The sequence below is a fragment of the Belonocnema kinseyi genome, chromosome 3 (genome assembly GCF_010883055.1).
Source record: "Belonocnema kinseyi isolate 2016_QV_RU_SX_M_011 chromosome 3, B_treatae_v1, whole genome shotgun sequence".
Lineage (NCBI taxonomy): Eukaryota > Metazoa > Arthropoda > Insecta > Hymenoptera > Cynipidae > Belonocnema > Belonocnema kinseyi.
This window is the reverse complement of record NC_046659.1, coordinates 69780801-69792926: the sequence shown is the minus strand read 5'-3', so window position 1 is coordinate 69792926 and position 12126 is coordinate 69780801. Positions and strand designations below refer to the sequence as shown.

At 29.4% G+C, this 12126-nt stretch overlaps 1 protein-coding gene across 1 annotated transcript in view; it reads right to left on the bottom strand.

Moving 5' to 3' along the window:
- Positions 1-10214, bottom strand: part of LOC117169467 (fatty acyl-CoA reductase wat-like) — a 34432-nt gene extending 24218 nt beyond the window's left edge. The window contains exons 1-3 of the mRNA XM_033355866.1: positions 9848-10214; positions 5036-5177; positions 4812-4951 (exon numbers count right to left, since the gene is read on the bottom strand). Of these exons, the coding sequence (XP_033211757.1) occupies positions 4812-4951; positions 5036-5177; positions 9848-9877 (312 nt within the window). The 5' untranslated portion in view covers positions 9878-10214. The remainder of the gene's footprint in view (positions 1-4811; positions 4952-5035; positions 5178-9847) is intronic.
- Positions 10215-12126: the final 1912 nt, after the last annotated feature.

Below are 12126 nucleotides of genomic sequence, written 5' to 3'. Positions count from 1 at the left end.
TTTGAAATGTATTTTTGCACTGCCCATAATCAAGTTTTAGAACTGACCATTTTTTTTAGAACTGCCCTTTTGGTCAGAGCTGCCCGTTAGATTATACCCTGCCAGCGCGGTACTATTGAGAAAGGACTTCTGAAATTCGTGCGCGCTCGAGAACGTGATAGTGGTGGGCCAACCCCATTCCGAGAAAAGTTATTCACCTGCAAGCCCGATCAGGGCACTATTGAGAAGGTGAACTTTAAAATTAGAAAAAATGCTCATTCTATACAAAAAAAAAAAAACAATTTTGCTATACATTTTATCGCAACTTGTATCTCTTTTCCATAAATTTATTTGTTTATTTTTTAAGATTTGAACTAAAAATACGCATCTTATCGTAAAGTAGTTTTAAGAAAATTTGGTAGATATAATTTATGCGAAAAATGTTTTTAAATAAAATGTTATCGTAGCTTGTGTCTTTTTTGCAAAAAGTTATTTTTTTAAATTTTTAAATGAGTTTTCATAACAAAAAATTACGCGTTGTATCAAAAAATTATTTATGATAAATTTGTAGCCTTTTTTTTAATGCACATTAAATCTTTTTTTCTTCTCTTTTTTCTTATCTTGTATAGTTTGACCGTAACATGGAGTTTTTAATTTTTAATTATTTTTCTGTGCGATTAAAATGTTAATTTTCGATTTTTCAAGAAAATTAAAAAATGTTGTTACGACTATATTATACGGTGTTCAAAAAGCAATGTTTTTCTCCTCTTGGCTTTTACCCATATATAAATACATAAAGCCTTTATATGAAGACTTTTTGTGCATTACGAATGATCTTACATCTTGAAAATACTGTAACTTTTTGAATTTTCATCCAAAATGTCTGGCTGACGAACAGAATGTGAAAATTTGTTTTCCATACATAAAAATAAAAAAAATTTTAATTTGTAATCGACTTACCCAATAAGGGTAAATTAAAAAGAAATTAATTTGTTTGTCATGCCACGAAAATTTGGTTAAGATATTGACCGGATTTTTGCAAGTAATTATACTTGATGTTAGTTTCTTTCTCTAGTGTTCTAATATAAATATTTTAACAATAGGGGCAGTACGAGTCAGAAATATCAGGAACTGCAAGTGGTCGTTCAATTTTAATGAGACGTGCAATTATACTCTTATATACGAGACATTCTGTGCTCGAAGGATTTTTGAAAGATTTCAAAATTACGGGAGTTACATCATGCTAAGTTTATACACTATTTTTTTGTTGAGTTATTCATATTTCTAAAACTGACATTTCTAGTTCATTCCGCAACAAAAATTAGGCCTATTCTTGAAGAAATGGTCAAAATGTGCATTTGTTTATGACCGGTTTCAATGAATGTCTTGAAGGAAATGTCTTTAAGGAAATGATATCACCGGAAAGTCAAAAAGAATTTGAACTCTGTTATTAATTAACCAATTTTGCTTTAGTTGAAGTGCAATATTCGCAGTTACTCGTTATACTTGGAAGACGTGCGACCGTTGAGAAAAGATTACAACAAATGTGATGCCCAAATTTAGCATGGCGTAAGTCACGTAATTTCGACATTTATAGAAATCCTTCGGATATAAATGTCTCTTATAAAATACTAAAATATCACTAAGTTTTATTAAAATCGAATGAGCACTTGCAGATTCAGATATTTTTGACGTACACTGGACCAATATAAATTTATTCATAGGTGTGTACAAAACAATCCTGTCTAGTTTTACTGGAATTTGGACTCAGACCTTTAGATTTTAGCAATTCGAGGGGGAAGAGGATCAATGGAAGTAACGTTACGCACTTAGATAACATTTGGGCACGTTTCTTGATCATAAATTTTAATAGAGTTTAAGAAAGATGGCCTTGCTGGGGTACAGTCCAATAAGATTTAAAATCACTTTCATATTTTAGAATCAACACACTTTACCCCATTATTAAAATATTCATCTTTCCCATATTTTCAAGAAACTTCCCATTTTCTCGTTTTTCGAAGTGAATTAATAGAACGTCATGATAAAATCCAAATACGTTTGGTTAACATTTAATTTTGTTTGGTTAAAAAGTCCCCTACTATACTTTTTGTTCAGAATTCATCTCTTTTGGTTGAAAATTCATGTATTTTGTTGATAATTCATTTTTTTAAACATTCATCATCTTAGTTGAAAATTTAAATATTTTGTTAAATTTTCTTTAGAATTAATTTTTTTTAACCGGTAATTTAACTTCCCCGTTTTTGGTTGAAATCTAATATTTTCTAGTTTAAAATTCGTGCATTTTTTAGTGCGAAATTAATCTTTTTTGCCTAAACTTAATTCTTTTTGGTTGGAAATTAAATTTCTTTGTTGATATATCAACGAGTGCATTTTTCTTTAAGGATTCATTTTTTCGCCTGAAAATTAACTACTTGGTTGAAAATTTATCGGTTTTAGTGGAAAATTTAACTATTTGGTTGTAGATTAACTTTTCTGTTAAAAATTCAATTGTGTCGTAGAAAATTCGTCTATTTGTCTTGAAAATTCAACAGTTTGATACAAAAATACACTATTTGGTTGAAAAATAACTTTTGTTTTGAAAAATTATATTTTTGTCGAAAATTAAGTTGTTTTCTGGAAATATAACTATTTAGTTTTTGGTTGAAATTTTTCTTTTAAATTAATTTCTTAATCTGAAAATGTAAATATTTTACTCTTAGTCGGAAATGAATATATGTCATTTATACGTTGAAAATTCAACTGCTTGGTAGCAAATTCATGCATTTTGTTGAAAATTTGTCTTCTTTGGTGTAAAATTAATCTTCATTATCGAAATTCACCTTTTTGACTGAAGATTTAACTATTTTGTTAGAAATTAGTCTTTTTCCGTTAAATGAAATTCGCTGAAAATTAGTTTTTTTTTGTTTGTTAAAAAATAATTTTGTGAACTAAACATTTAATTATTCTATTTTTAATAAAAACTCACATTTTTGTGGATGAAACTTCAACTATTTAATTGAACATTCTTCGTTAAAAATTCATTTTTGTAGGGTAAAAATTCAGCCACTTCTTTAAACATTCAACTATTTTTTTGTATGTTTAATTATTTTATTGAAAAATCGTTCTTTGATGGAAAAATAATCTTCTGGTTGAAAATTCATTTGTGTTGGTCAAAAATCAGCTATTTCTTTAAACATTCAACTATTTTGTTGAAAGTTTCATTATTTTGTTTAAAATGCGATCATTTTGTCAAAGTCATGTTTCTTAGGCAAACGTTCAACTGTTTTGTTGAAAATTAATCTTTTATTGAAGAAAAGTAATCTTTCTTGCTTGAAAATAAACTTGTTTGTCGAAAGTTCAATTCTCTTCTACAAAATTCGACTTTTTGTTTGGAAACATCAAATGTTTAGTTGAAAATACAACAGCTCTTTTTTGAATTTTATTTGTATTTCTTGAAAATTCTACCATTTGGTTAGAAATTCATTTTTGGCGTTGAAAAATTCAATTATTTGGTTAAATATTCATATAATATGTTAAAACTTAAATAATTTTGTTGGAAATTCAATCATTTTGTTATTCATCTTGTTTGGCCAAGAATTCAACTGTTTTGTTCAAAACTCGTTCTTCTGGATTGAAAATTCAACTTGAATGGCAGAAAAATCATCTTGCTTGGTTGAAAATTAACTTAAAATTAAAAAATTCCACTGCTATAGAAAAAAATCGCCTTTTGGCATAGAAATTTAATTTTTAGACTTTCCGAAGGGGGAATACAAAACTGCGGTAGTCAACTTGGGTTGACTACCGCAGTTTTGTAATCCAAAGTAGATAACGCAGTTTATGGGCGGCCACTTATTAAACAAGAGCGCCATATCAACAATCTAAAAATCTGGTTTTCAATCTCAGCGGAGCCAGAGAGGATCTGTTCTACAACTGTGAATATAAAAATATTCATATTAAGAAAATTATCATTTCGTTGCAGTGGAAAAAAAAAACAATTGTCATCTAAAATACCGTTAAAAATCGTGCAACCACTTACAAAAATCGGATTAAAAACAGACTTGGCTTGGAAAAAGACTAATTCAGCGAAAAATACAGTTAGAAAGAATTTCAAAATCAGTTAGAACGCTTATTAAATTTCGAGACAATTGAGTCATACTCAAAGACCTATTTTCCGTTTCTGACCAGTTTTCGATTGTCAACTTCCAATTTCTGTATGGTTTAGGGAAGAGAGTAAAAAAATAATACTTCGATACATTAAATTGTGAAACCTCCTCTTTAAAGTGAGATCAAGTACCTACTGAAATATTTACTGCTTCTCGAATTATCATAAAAGATGTGGAAGTTAGCCCAAGCCCAAAGTGGAAGAGCTTTTATAGTTTATTGACGCATTGGAAATGCGTGAGAGAAAAAGAATGCGGTCACCACTCGGCCGACCGCTTTTCCATAGACATGCTTCCACATTTTGTATGGTAACTCGAGAAACAGTGAATGTTTTATTAGGTTCTTGATCTCGTTTTAATTAGGAGATTAGAGAAGCTTGCTAACAGGTTTTAAAAATCCTTCTAACTTAATTTTAGTTGTAATTTTCAATATAGAAGTTATGTAGTTTACAATTGTTTTACACGCTGCAAAGAATTGATCAACTGATGGCTCAATACTTGATACCTTGGAATTTAAAATGGTAATATTCTTAATTTGTTTGCTTTATGATCTGAATCTTTATAGAAAGTGTCCAAAGAAGGTTCGATTCTTCCAGTTCCTCGAATCCGTTTCTTTCGAAAAATTAAATTTTCTAATTTTATTATTTATTGACTATTTGATTTTTGACTCACCGGATCTTCGAATAATTCTTGCATTCGGTTTTGGATGTTTTTCTCTTTCTTTGGTCTCACCAAAAGATATATCGTCGATACACTCGGACAGCTCCTCAAAAGCTTTTCAATGAGAATCTTTCCCAGAAAACCAGTTCCTCCTAATGAAAGAAAATAAATTATAATTTGAAATTTCAATTGACTTTTAAATCACGTTAATACTTAAGTAAAATAATAAATAATACCTGTTATAAAAATTTTCTGCCCGGCATAAAATTCTTGGAGAGGAGTTTCTTGTCTAATTCTGAATCCATTGCCACCAATAGCATCAGCGATCTCATTGTTGTTTGTTTCGTCTTCAATGATTTTTGAATACGCATTCTGCGCCTGAAAAATAATTACAAGTATTTATTAATTAATTATAGTTGTATTTCTCTACAACATTTTATAAAGGAAATATCATTAAACCAATGTTATTTCAAAAACAGGGTTGGGGACTGACCCCTTTTCCTCGTAAAGCATTACTTTTCTTTTGAATATATATTTGCAGAAATGAGCCAACTATTATTATCAGAAAATTAATCATTTCCAGCGTGTAATAAAACTAATAGTGGTCTAGGTCCTAATGTACAAGAACCATATGCAAAGAAGAAATAACGCTTTTGACCTACATACTTTGAAGGTTTTATAAAAAAAAGATTACATTTTAACAGCGTTCATTATACCTTGCTGAAAGTGAACGTGTTTTCTGTTTGCAATGTTAATTATTTCCTTTTGCATGAAAATTGTGAATAATCTAATGCTGTATTATATTGAAGTTCTCATATAAGGAATTATTTTAATGTTTACTCCCATTAAAGTTAAAAAATTATACTGTAATTTAGAATGACTGAATGCTTTTTGCAATAAAGAATGCACCATTGAAGGAAAATTGACTTTCTTTGAAAAATAAATTACATTATGATTTCATTCTTGCCATGAATTTCATTTTTTTCAATTTTAAAAACAATTTTTCTGCTGTTTAATTATGGAAAATAATATTCCGGAAAAAGTTGTTATTTGATCACTCATCCTACAATATCCAAATAAGCTTTTAATTAGAATCTGCAGAATTTTCTGTAATATTGTATAGATTTTCTGTAAAATTTATTATACTTTTTTGTCAAGTTGACATAGAAAATACTGTAATTTCTACAAAAAAGAAGTCTAGTCTCTTTGTTTACTGAAGATCCCGAAAATTCGCAGTCGCTCTTTTTGAGAAGGAGTTTATTTCCAATACGTGATATCCGGTTAAAAGAATTCCAATATGAAATAGATGGTTTTTTCGAGAAACTAAATTTCTTTGGTTGAAATCTGAAAATAACAATTCGATTTTCTCGCAAGGTCCGTCTTTTTTAGTTTTGAAAATTTATTAAAAATTTGTTGCATATATTAGAAAGACATCCTGTATCATTTTTATTCAATCTAAACCATTTTTTCGGCAAGCAGAGTTTTTCGCCAAAAAACCGAATTTTGCTTGCAAACGATAGAAGAGATCGTATAGAAGGCTTATTTCAGAACTCTCTCAAAAAACGAAAATTTTACATTTTTCTCGTTATTAATAAAAATAAAAAATTCGATATAAAAAATACATTATCTACAGGAACAAAATGGTTCATCCTATATATAATTTTTAAACATCGACAACATTTTCTTGATTTTGAACTTTTAAAACATTTTTCTCTATATTTAAAAAAATGTAGGTAAGCTTTGTTAGAATCGAAATTGAAAATATAAATATTTAAAGCAATTCATAAACTATACAAAATTAAAATAATAAATTGTCACTTTCTGAAGATTTACATTAAGTTCATTTATTACAATTTGTGATTATCCCTATACAGAAAAACTTCTATCTTTTTTATCCTAACTTTAGATAGTTTCGTAGCGGATCAATAACATTTGATAGCCTATGCTGATTGATAATTATTATCGACTAGCGGACGAAAATTACTGTCAAATATATTACTCAGCTGACAAACTTATCAGGCGGTGGATAAACTTTATTTTTGGCCATATTATCTTGAAATTTTGGGAAATCGTTTAAAATAATTAAGGGCACATCTGTCAGAACAAATTGAGTTTTAAGTTTGTTTAAAGAATGTAATTTTATTAATTGTTTATATTGCATTTAAATTAGAACAGGTCTTTAGAGCCCTTGATGAAATATAATTAATAAAATTGCGTTATTTACGCAAAATAAAAGCTCCATCAGTTTAGAGGGACGTGCCCTTTTATATTTATTAAACTATTCTCCATAATTTAAAAACAAAACATTCATTTTCTGATGATAAAACCGCCGAATATATTAACATGCAATAATTGGTCACGTGATAGACAGGCACTAGCTGCGGTTTCGCTGATTCAGATTCAGAGAATAGGATTACAGAAACGTCGGGGGTTTTAAGCGTAACTGAAACCTTCGATTATAACCATTTTTTTACAGTTCTCTTCGTCAAAACCAAAATCATGTTTCTTAATCTAATTCAAATATTGCACAATTCAACATTTTAATTATAAATTTCTGTAGAAATTAATGTATCATTATGCAGCAGAAACGATTCCTTCAGATCGACTATGGGAACTTCCTTTAAAATCTTAGATATACACGTTTTTTAATTGGTTTGAGAAAATTATATATTTTAATGAAAAAACCGGGAACTTGAAATCGTTGTGGTAATCGAGATCGTGACAGTGTTATGATTATAATGTTGTATGGAATTGAGATGGTGGCCTAATGTTTTCAAGGAAGGTTGTTCAGAATCGAGAACGTATAATTGTCAGGCAAATATATAACATATTTTTATGTCACAGTCTTGTTTATGAAAAAAAGAAATTGAAAGTTCGTTGAACGCACCAGATCTCAGTCTCTGTGTCAAGGGCACTTCTCAACGTGGCTACCAGTCACTACTCTTTCAATTTAATACATATATATGTATATATCCGTTACCAGCTGTCTAGTTAAATTATCTTATAATCACAGGTAACGGCATAACTTTTCTTATATCATGTACACTTTATTAATAAGAATAATTGCATTTTCATCCAATTATACAACATACCAAGCATTATTGATACTAATTAAAAAAATAATTTTATTCATAATTAAATTTCTTCATCCTTGATCAGATATGTTAAAATCGTTATTGGCTGCACTATCAATCAATCATCACATTTATTGTTATTCCTTAACCATATTGCACAACTTTGAGTAGAGAAAAGATTCAACACTTTCACCGTTTAGCCTTATGTTAAACAAGGCAATCAGAATTATGCCTATATTACGTAGTGGTTACATCTCCATTACATCCAAATTTACAAGCGATTCATACCAACTAATTTTTATTGATCGAGAAAAGTAGCAAAATAACAATTCTCATTTTTGCATTGGTTGTGAAATGTTAGAAGTTCCTGAGACAATCGGAGAAACAGAACGTAATGCTTACAATTGTCATAAATTTTTAGCTGACTTTTTACGACTGAAGGAGGCAAGAAAGTATGGTGAGACAGCTGCTTTCATTCATTATTTTTTTTAATTATTGCAAAATATTGTAACTTATATTACACATATACTGAAAGAAGTAATTGGAAAGTGAAATTAACTATTTTTTTTCTTCAACTGAAGAGTAATCAATCTGAATTCAACAATGGTGTATAGTGAAAGAAATTGATTCTAAGCTAATGCACGTGTTTGAACCCAGGTGTATCTGCATGAGCATAGACTTTCTCATCACAAGGCACACGATATATCTTCAAGAACTTAAACATTTCTCTCGCGCGAAACCACTTTTCGTTACATCAGCAAAAGCAGCTCCCATGAGATACTTCCATATTATGTAACTTTTTTGATCGGACGACTTGGTACATTCCGTAATTTTACGTGTTTCGAAAATGCTGATCGCACATACAATGGTGGCATTCTGGGTCAGAGCTCGTAAAAAGATTTTGAAACAAATTTGCCATTCGCTCGGCTAATGTGAGGCACTATTATTCACAAAGATATGCTAATAAACAACGGAACATGTCCTTCTGTTTACTGTTTTTACCCTCGTAAAACATGTTACTGTTCCAGTGCATTCATTTAATTAAGAAAGTTAAGCTTAACTCTTTGAAAACGAGTGTTTTACTCTATTTAGTAATACATATTATAAATTTTTATAAATACGAAAATCAGGAGTGTAATGTGTAAAAAATGTGGAATTAGGAGAAAGCCTTCTTGTAAATTGAGAGATAAAAATAATGTTATGAAGATACATTTTTTGGAGATTGTATTATGGCATTTTTTGAATAGTTTATAATATTCAAATATTGTAATTAACTTTGTTAAAAGATAATGTAAGTATTATTTTGTGAATTTATTTTCTGCATTTTTTTTATTTTACAATCCGAGCTTGGGAAGCTTTTGTGCAGCCTCATCGGCGAATCTTTTCAATTGTTTCAGCCGTCAAGTATTAGGCTGCTGAGTCTACTCTTTTCGAATGAATGCATCTTTTATGCAACGTGAAATAATCGTACAAGTTCGGCTAGATTTCCCCATGGCTATACAGCTCGCATTTTAGATTCAAATAATCTCTTTTCTGGGACGAACAACAAAAGAATTTTTCACGTTTACAATATGAGAGAATATTTTAAATCACGAAATTACTTATTATTACGGAATTTTCCGTAAAACTAACCGGTTGTCAAGATCCTTTATTGTTAACGTTACAGAAAATTTCATAATATTAGTAATATACTAAACACAGTATTTCAAGGTTTCTCAAATCAAAATCAGCAATAAATTTAAATTAATTTAATATAACATTTACAGTAAATAAGCACAATTTAATATCTTTGTGCATAGAGTGCGATGAAAGTGCTCAGGTTTACTTTCCAGTACAAATTTCATTAACATTCCAAGGTTACTTTTTCTTAAAATTAACTATCAAAAAGTCTCAAAATAGGCGCATACAATTTCTTTTCGTTATACCCTCTAACATTTGCAAAAAATATGAATGAATTACATTTTTTGTACATACTTCTCGTGGAATGTCAATTTCCTCTAGCATCTTGTTTTGTATAAGGGCCGTTTCCGGTATCGATCCAAGGACGCCGATAGCGAATTTGATGATTTTGCGACAATCTAGCCGCTTTTTTATCGACACGCTCTCTTTTGTTGTTTAATAGTGGGCAGTGTTGTAACTATTGAATTTTAATGAAAAAACTGAAATCACGTATTCTCCCTGGCTGCATTCGAAAAACTTTTGAACGATTTTTAAAATATCACAAATATCCGGAAGCTTGTTGATTTCTTTGGCGAAAGTTGAAGAACTCGAGACTGTCCTTCCGTTGGACGTTGACTCGACACGAGATTGGAGAATACTGAACAAGTGCTTCCTCGGCAAGTGGATCTGGCCCGTACGTCCCCGATCGGCACCTCTTGACAACTTTTTCACCACCTTAACACAATTGTCTAACCTTAACCATGATGGTTACCAATGGTTACTGAAAAGATATATATTTCTTGAAGAAGGCTATGTCATTATGACAAAGGGCGTCAGTGTACATTATCAAAAAATAAGTAAATGCACATAAAAGAAAACATTTCCCTCGAGCTCATTACCAAACTAGAAAGCTTTCTCGAAAAATAAATGCTTAGTTGAAAATCCCTTTTTTTCAAATGCGAATTCAAATATTCAATTTTCGGTTAAAAATGAACATTTTTACTTTAAAATTCAACTCTTTGGTTGGAAATTAACTTTCTTGTTAAAGATTCATATTTTTTGGTGAAAAATTCAACTGCTTTGTAGAAAATTCGCCTATTTGGATTCAAAAGTAAATTGTATTCTTGAAAATCTATTTGTTTGGGAAGAAAATTCTTTTGTTTTTGTAGAAAACTTAACATTTTGATTTAAAATTAACTTTTTCATGGAAAATTTATATTTCCCTGTGCAAATTCAACTGTTTTCTAGAGAATTCACTTTTTTGGTTTGATAATTAATCTCTTTTGGTAGAAATTTCATTTTTTTTTTTATTCAAAATATAACTGGTTTGTTAACAGTGCTTCTTTTTTGGTTGAGGATTTAACTATTTTGATAACAATTTGTCTTCTTTGTTAAAACTTTATTGTTTTAAGATTCATAATTTTAGTTGAAAATTAAACTATTTTGCTAGAAATTCTATTAGTTTTGGTTAAAATAAAACTCTTTTGTTGAAAATTAACTGTTTTGTTGAACAATTGTCTTTTCAAAAGAAAGTTTGTTCTTGTTGTTTAGTTGAAGTTTTTTTTTTAATTTAAAAATTTAACCACTAGGTTGAAAATTTAACTGTAGCAGGTTTAAAATGCAACTATTAGATTAAAATTCAACTATATTTTTGAAAATGCATCCATTTTGCTTGAAAGTTTAACTGTTTAATAAAAAATACAACTGTTTGGTTAATAATTTTTTTCAATTCAACTATTTGTTTGAAAGTTTATCTTTTTAGGTCAACAATTAAGCTGCGTGGTTACAAATTCAACTATTTTATTAAAAGGTTTTCTTTTTCATTCGAAAATACAAATGCTTTGTTGTAAAGTCGGCCTGAAGATTCGACTATTTATTTAATCGTTTGGTCTGAAATGAATTATTTTTTTCGTAAATTCAACTATTTCGATGAAAAATCATCTTTCTTGGTTGAAAATTCATCTTTTCGGATTCAAAAGTCAACTGTTTTCTTAAAACATTCAACATTTTAGCTTGATATTTCCTAATGTTTGAAATCCTTTTAAATCATGAAAGCCAATTGAGAACTTTCCACAATATTCTTTAAATATCTTAAAATTATTAAAATTCTAAAAAGAAAAAGTCTTGTGAAAATAACTTTGAATATGTGGAAAAAATGTTTAATCCTATGAAATTCCCAAAATTTTTAAAATAATTGTTTTTAAATCCAATAGAACATTGTAAAGTCCCATGACATTATACATATATATATTTTTTTTTAAATTATATTTATATACACCAAACTCTCGCTTTCAGTTACCCCGGTCTCAGCCTTCCTACAACTGCTGGCTCACGCAGTTTTTCAGGGGAGCAGGACGAGAGCGGCTGCGACATTATATATAGAGATATAGATTCCCATTAGAAACGAGTCGGCTGTCTTGACTGTATACGTTTTGACCCCTCCGAAATCAGTCCAAGGTTATTTGAAGACAACCCCCGACAGTTGACTGAAAGCGAGAGTTTGTTGTATTTGAGAATCTTTGAAATACTTTGAAATTGTTCAATTTTTGCTTAGATATATTGGAGAAGTCTTAAAATATTATAAATATATATTA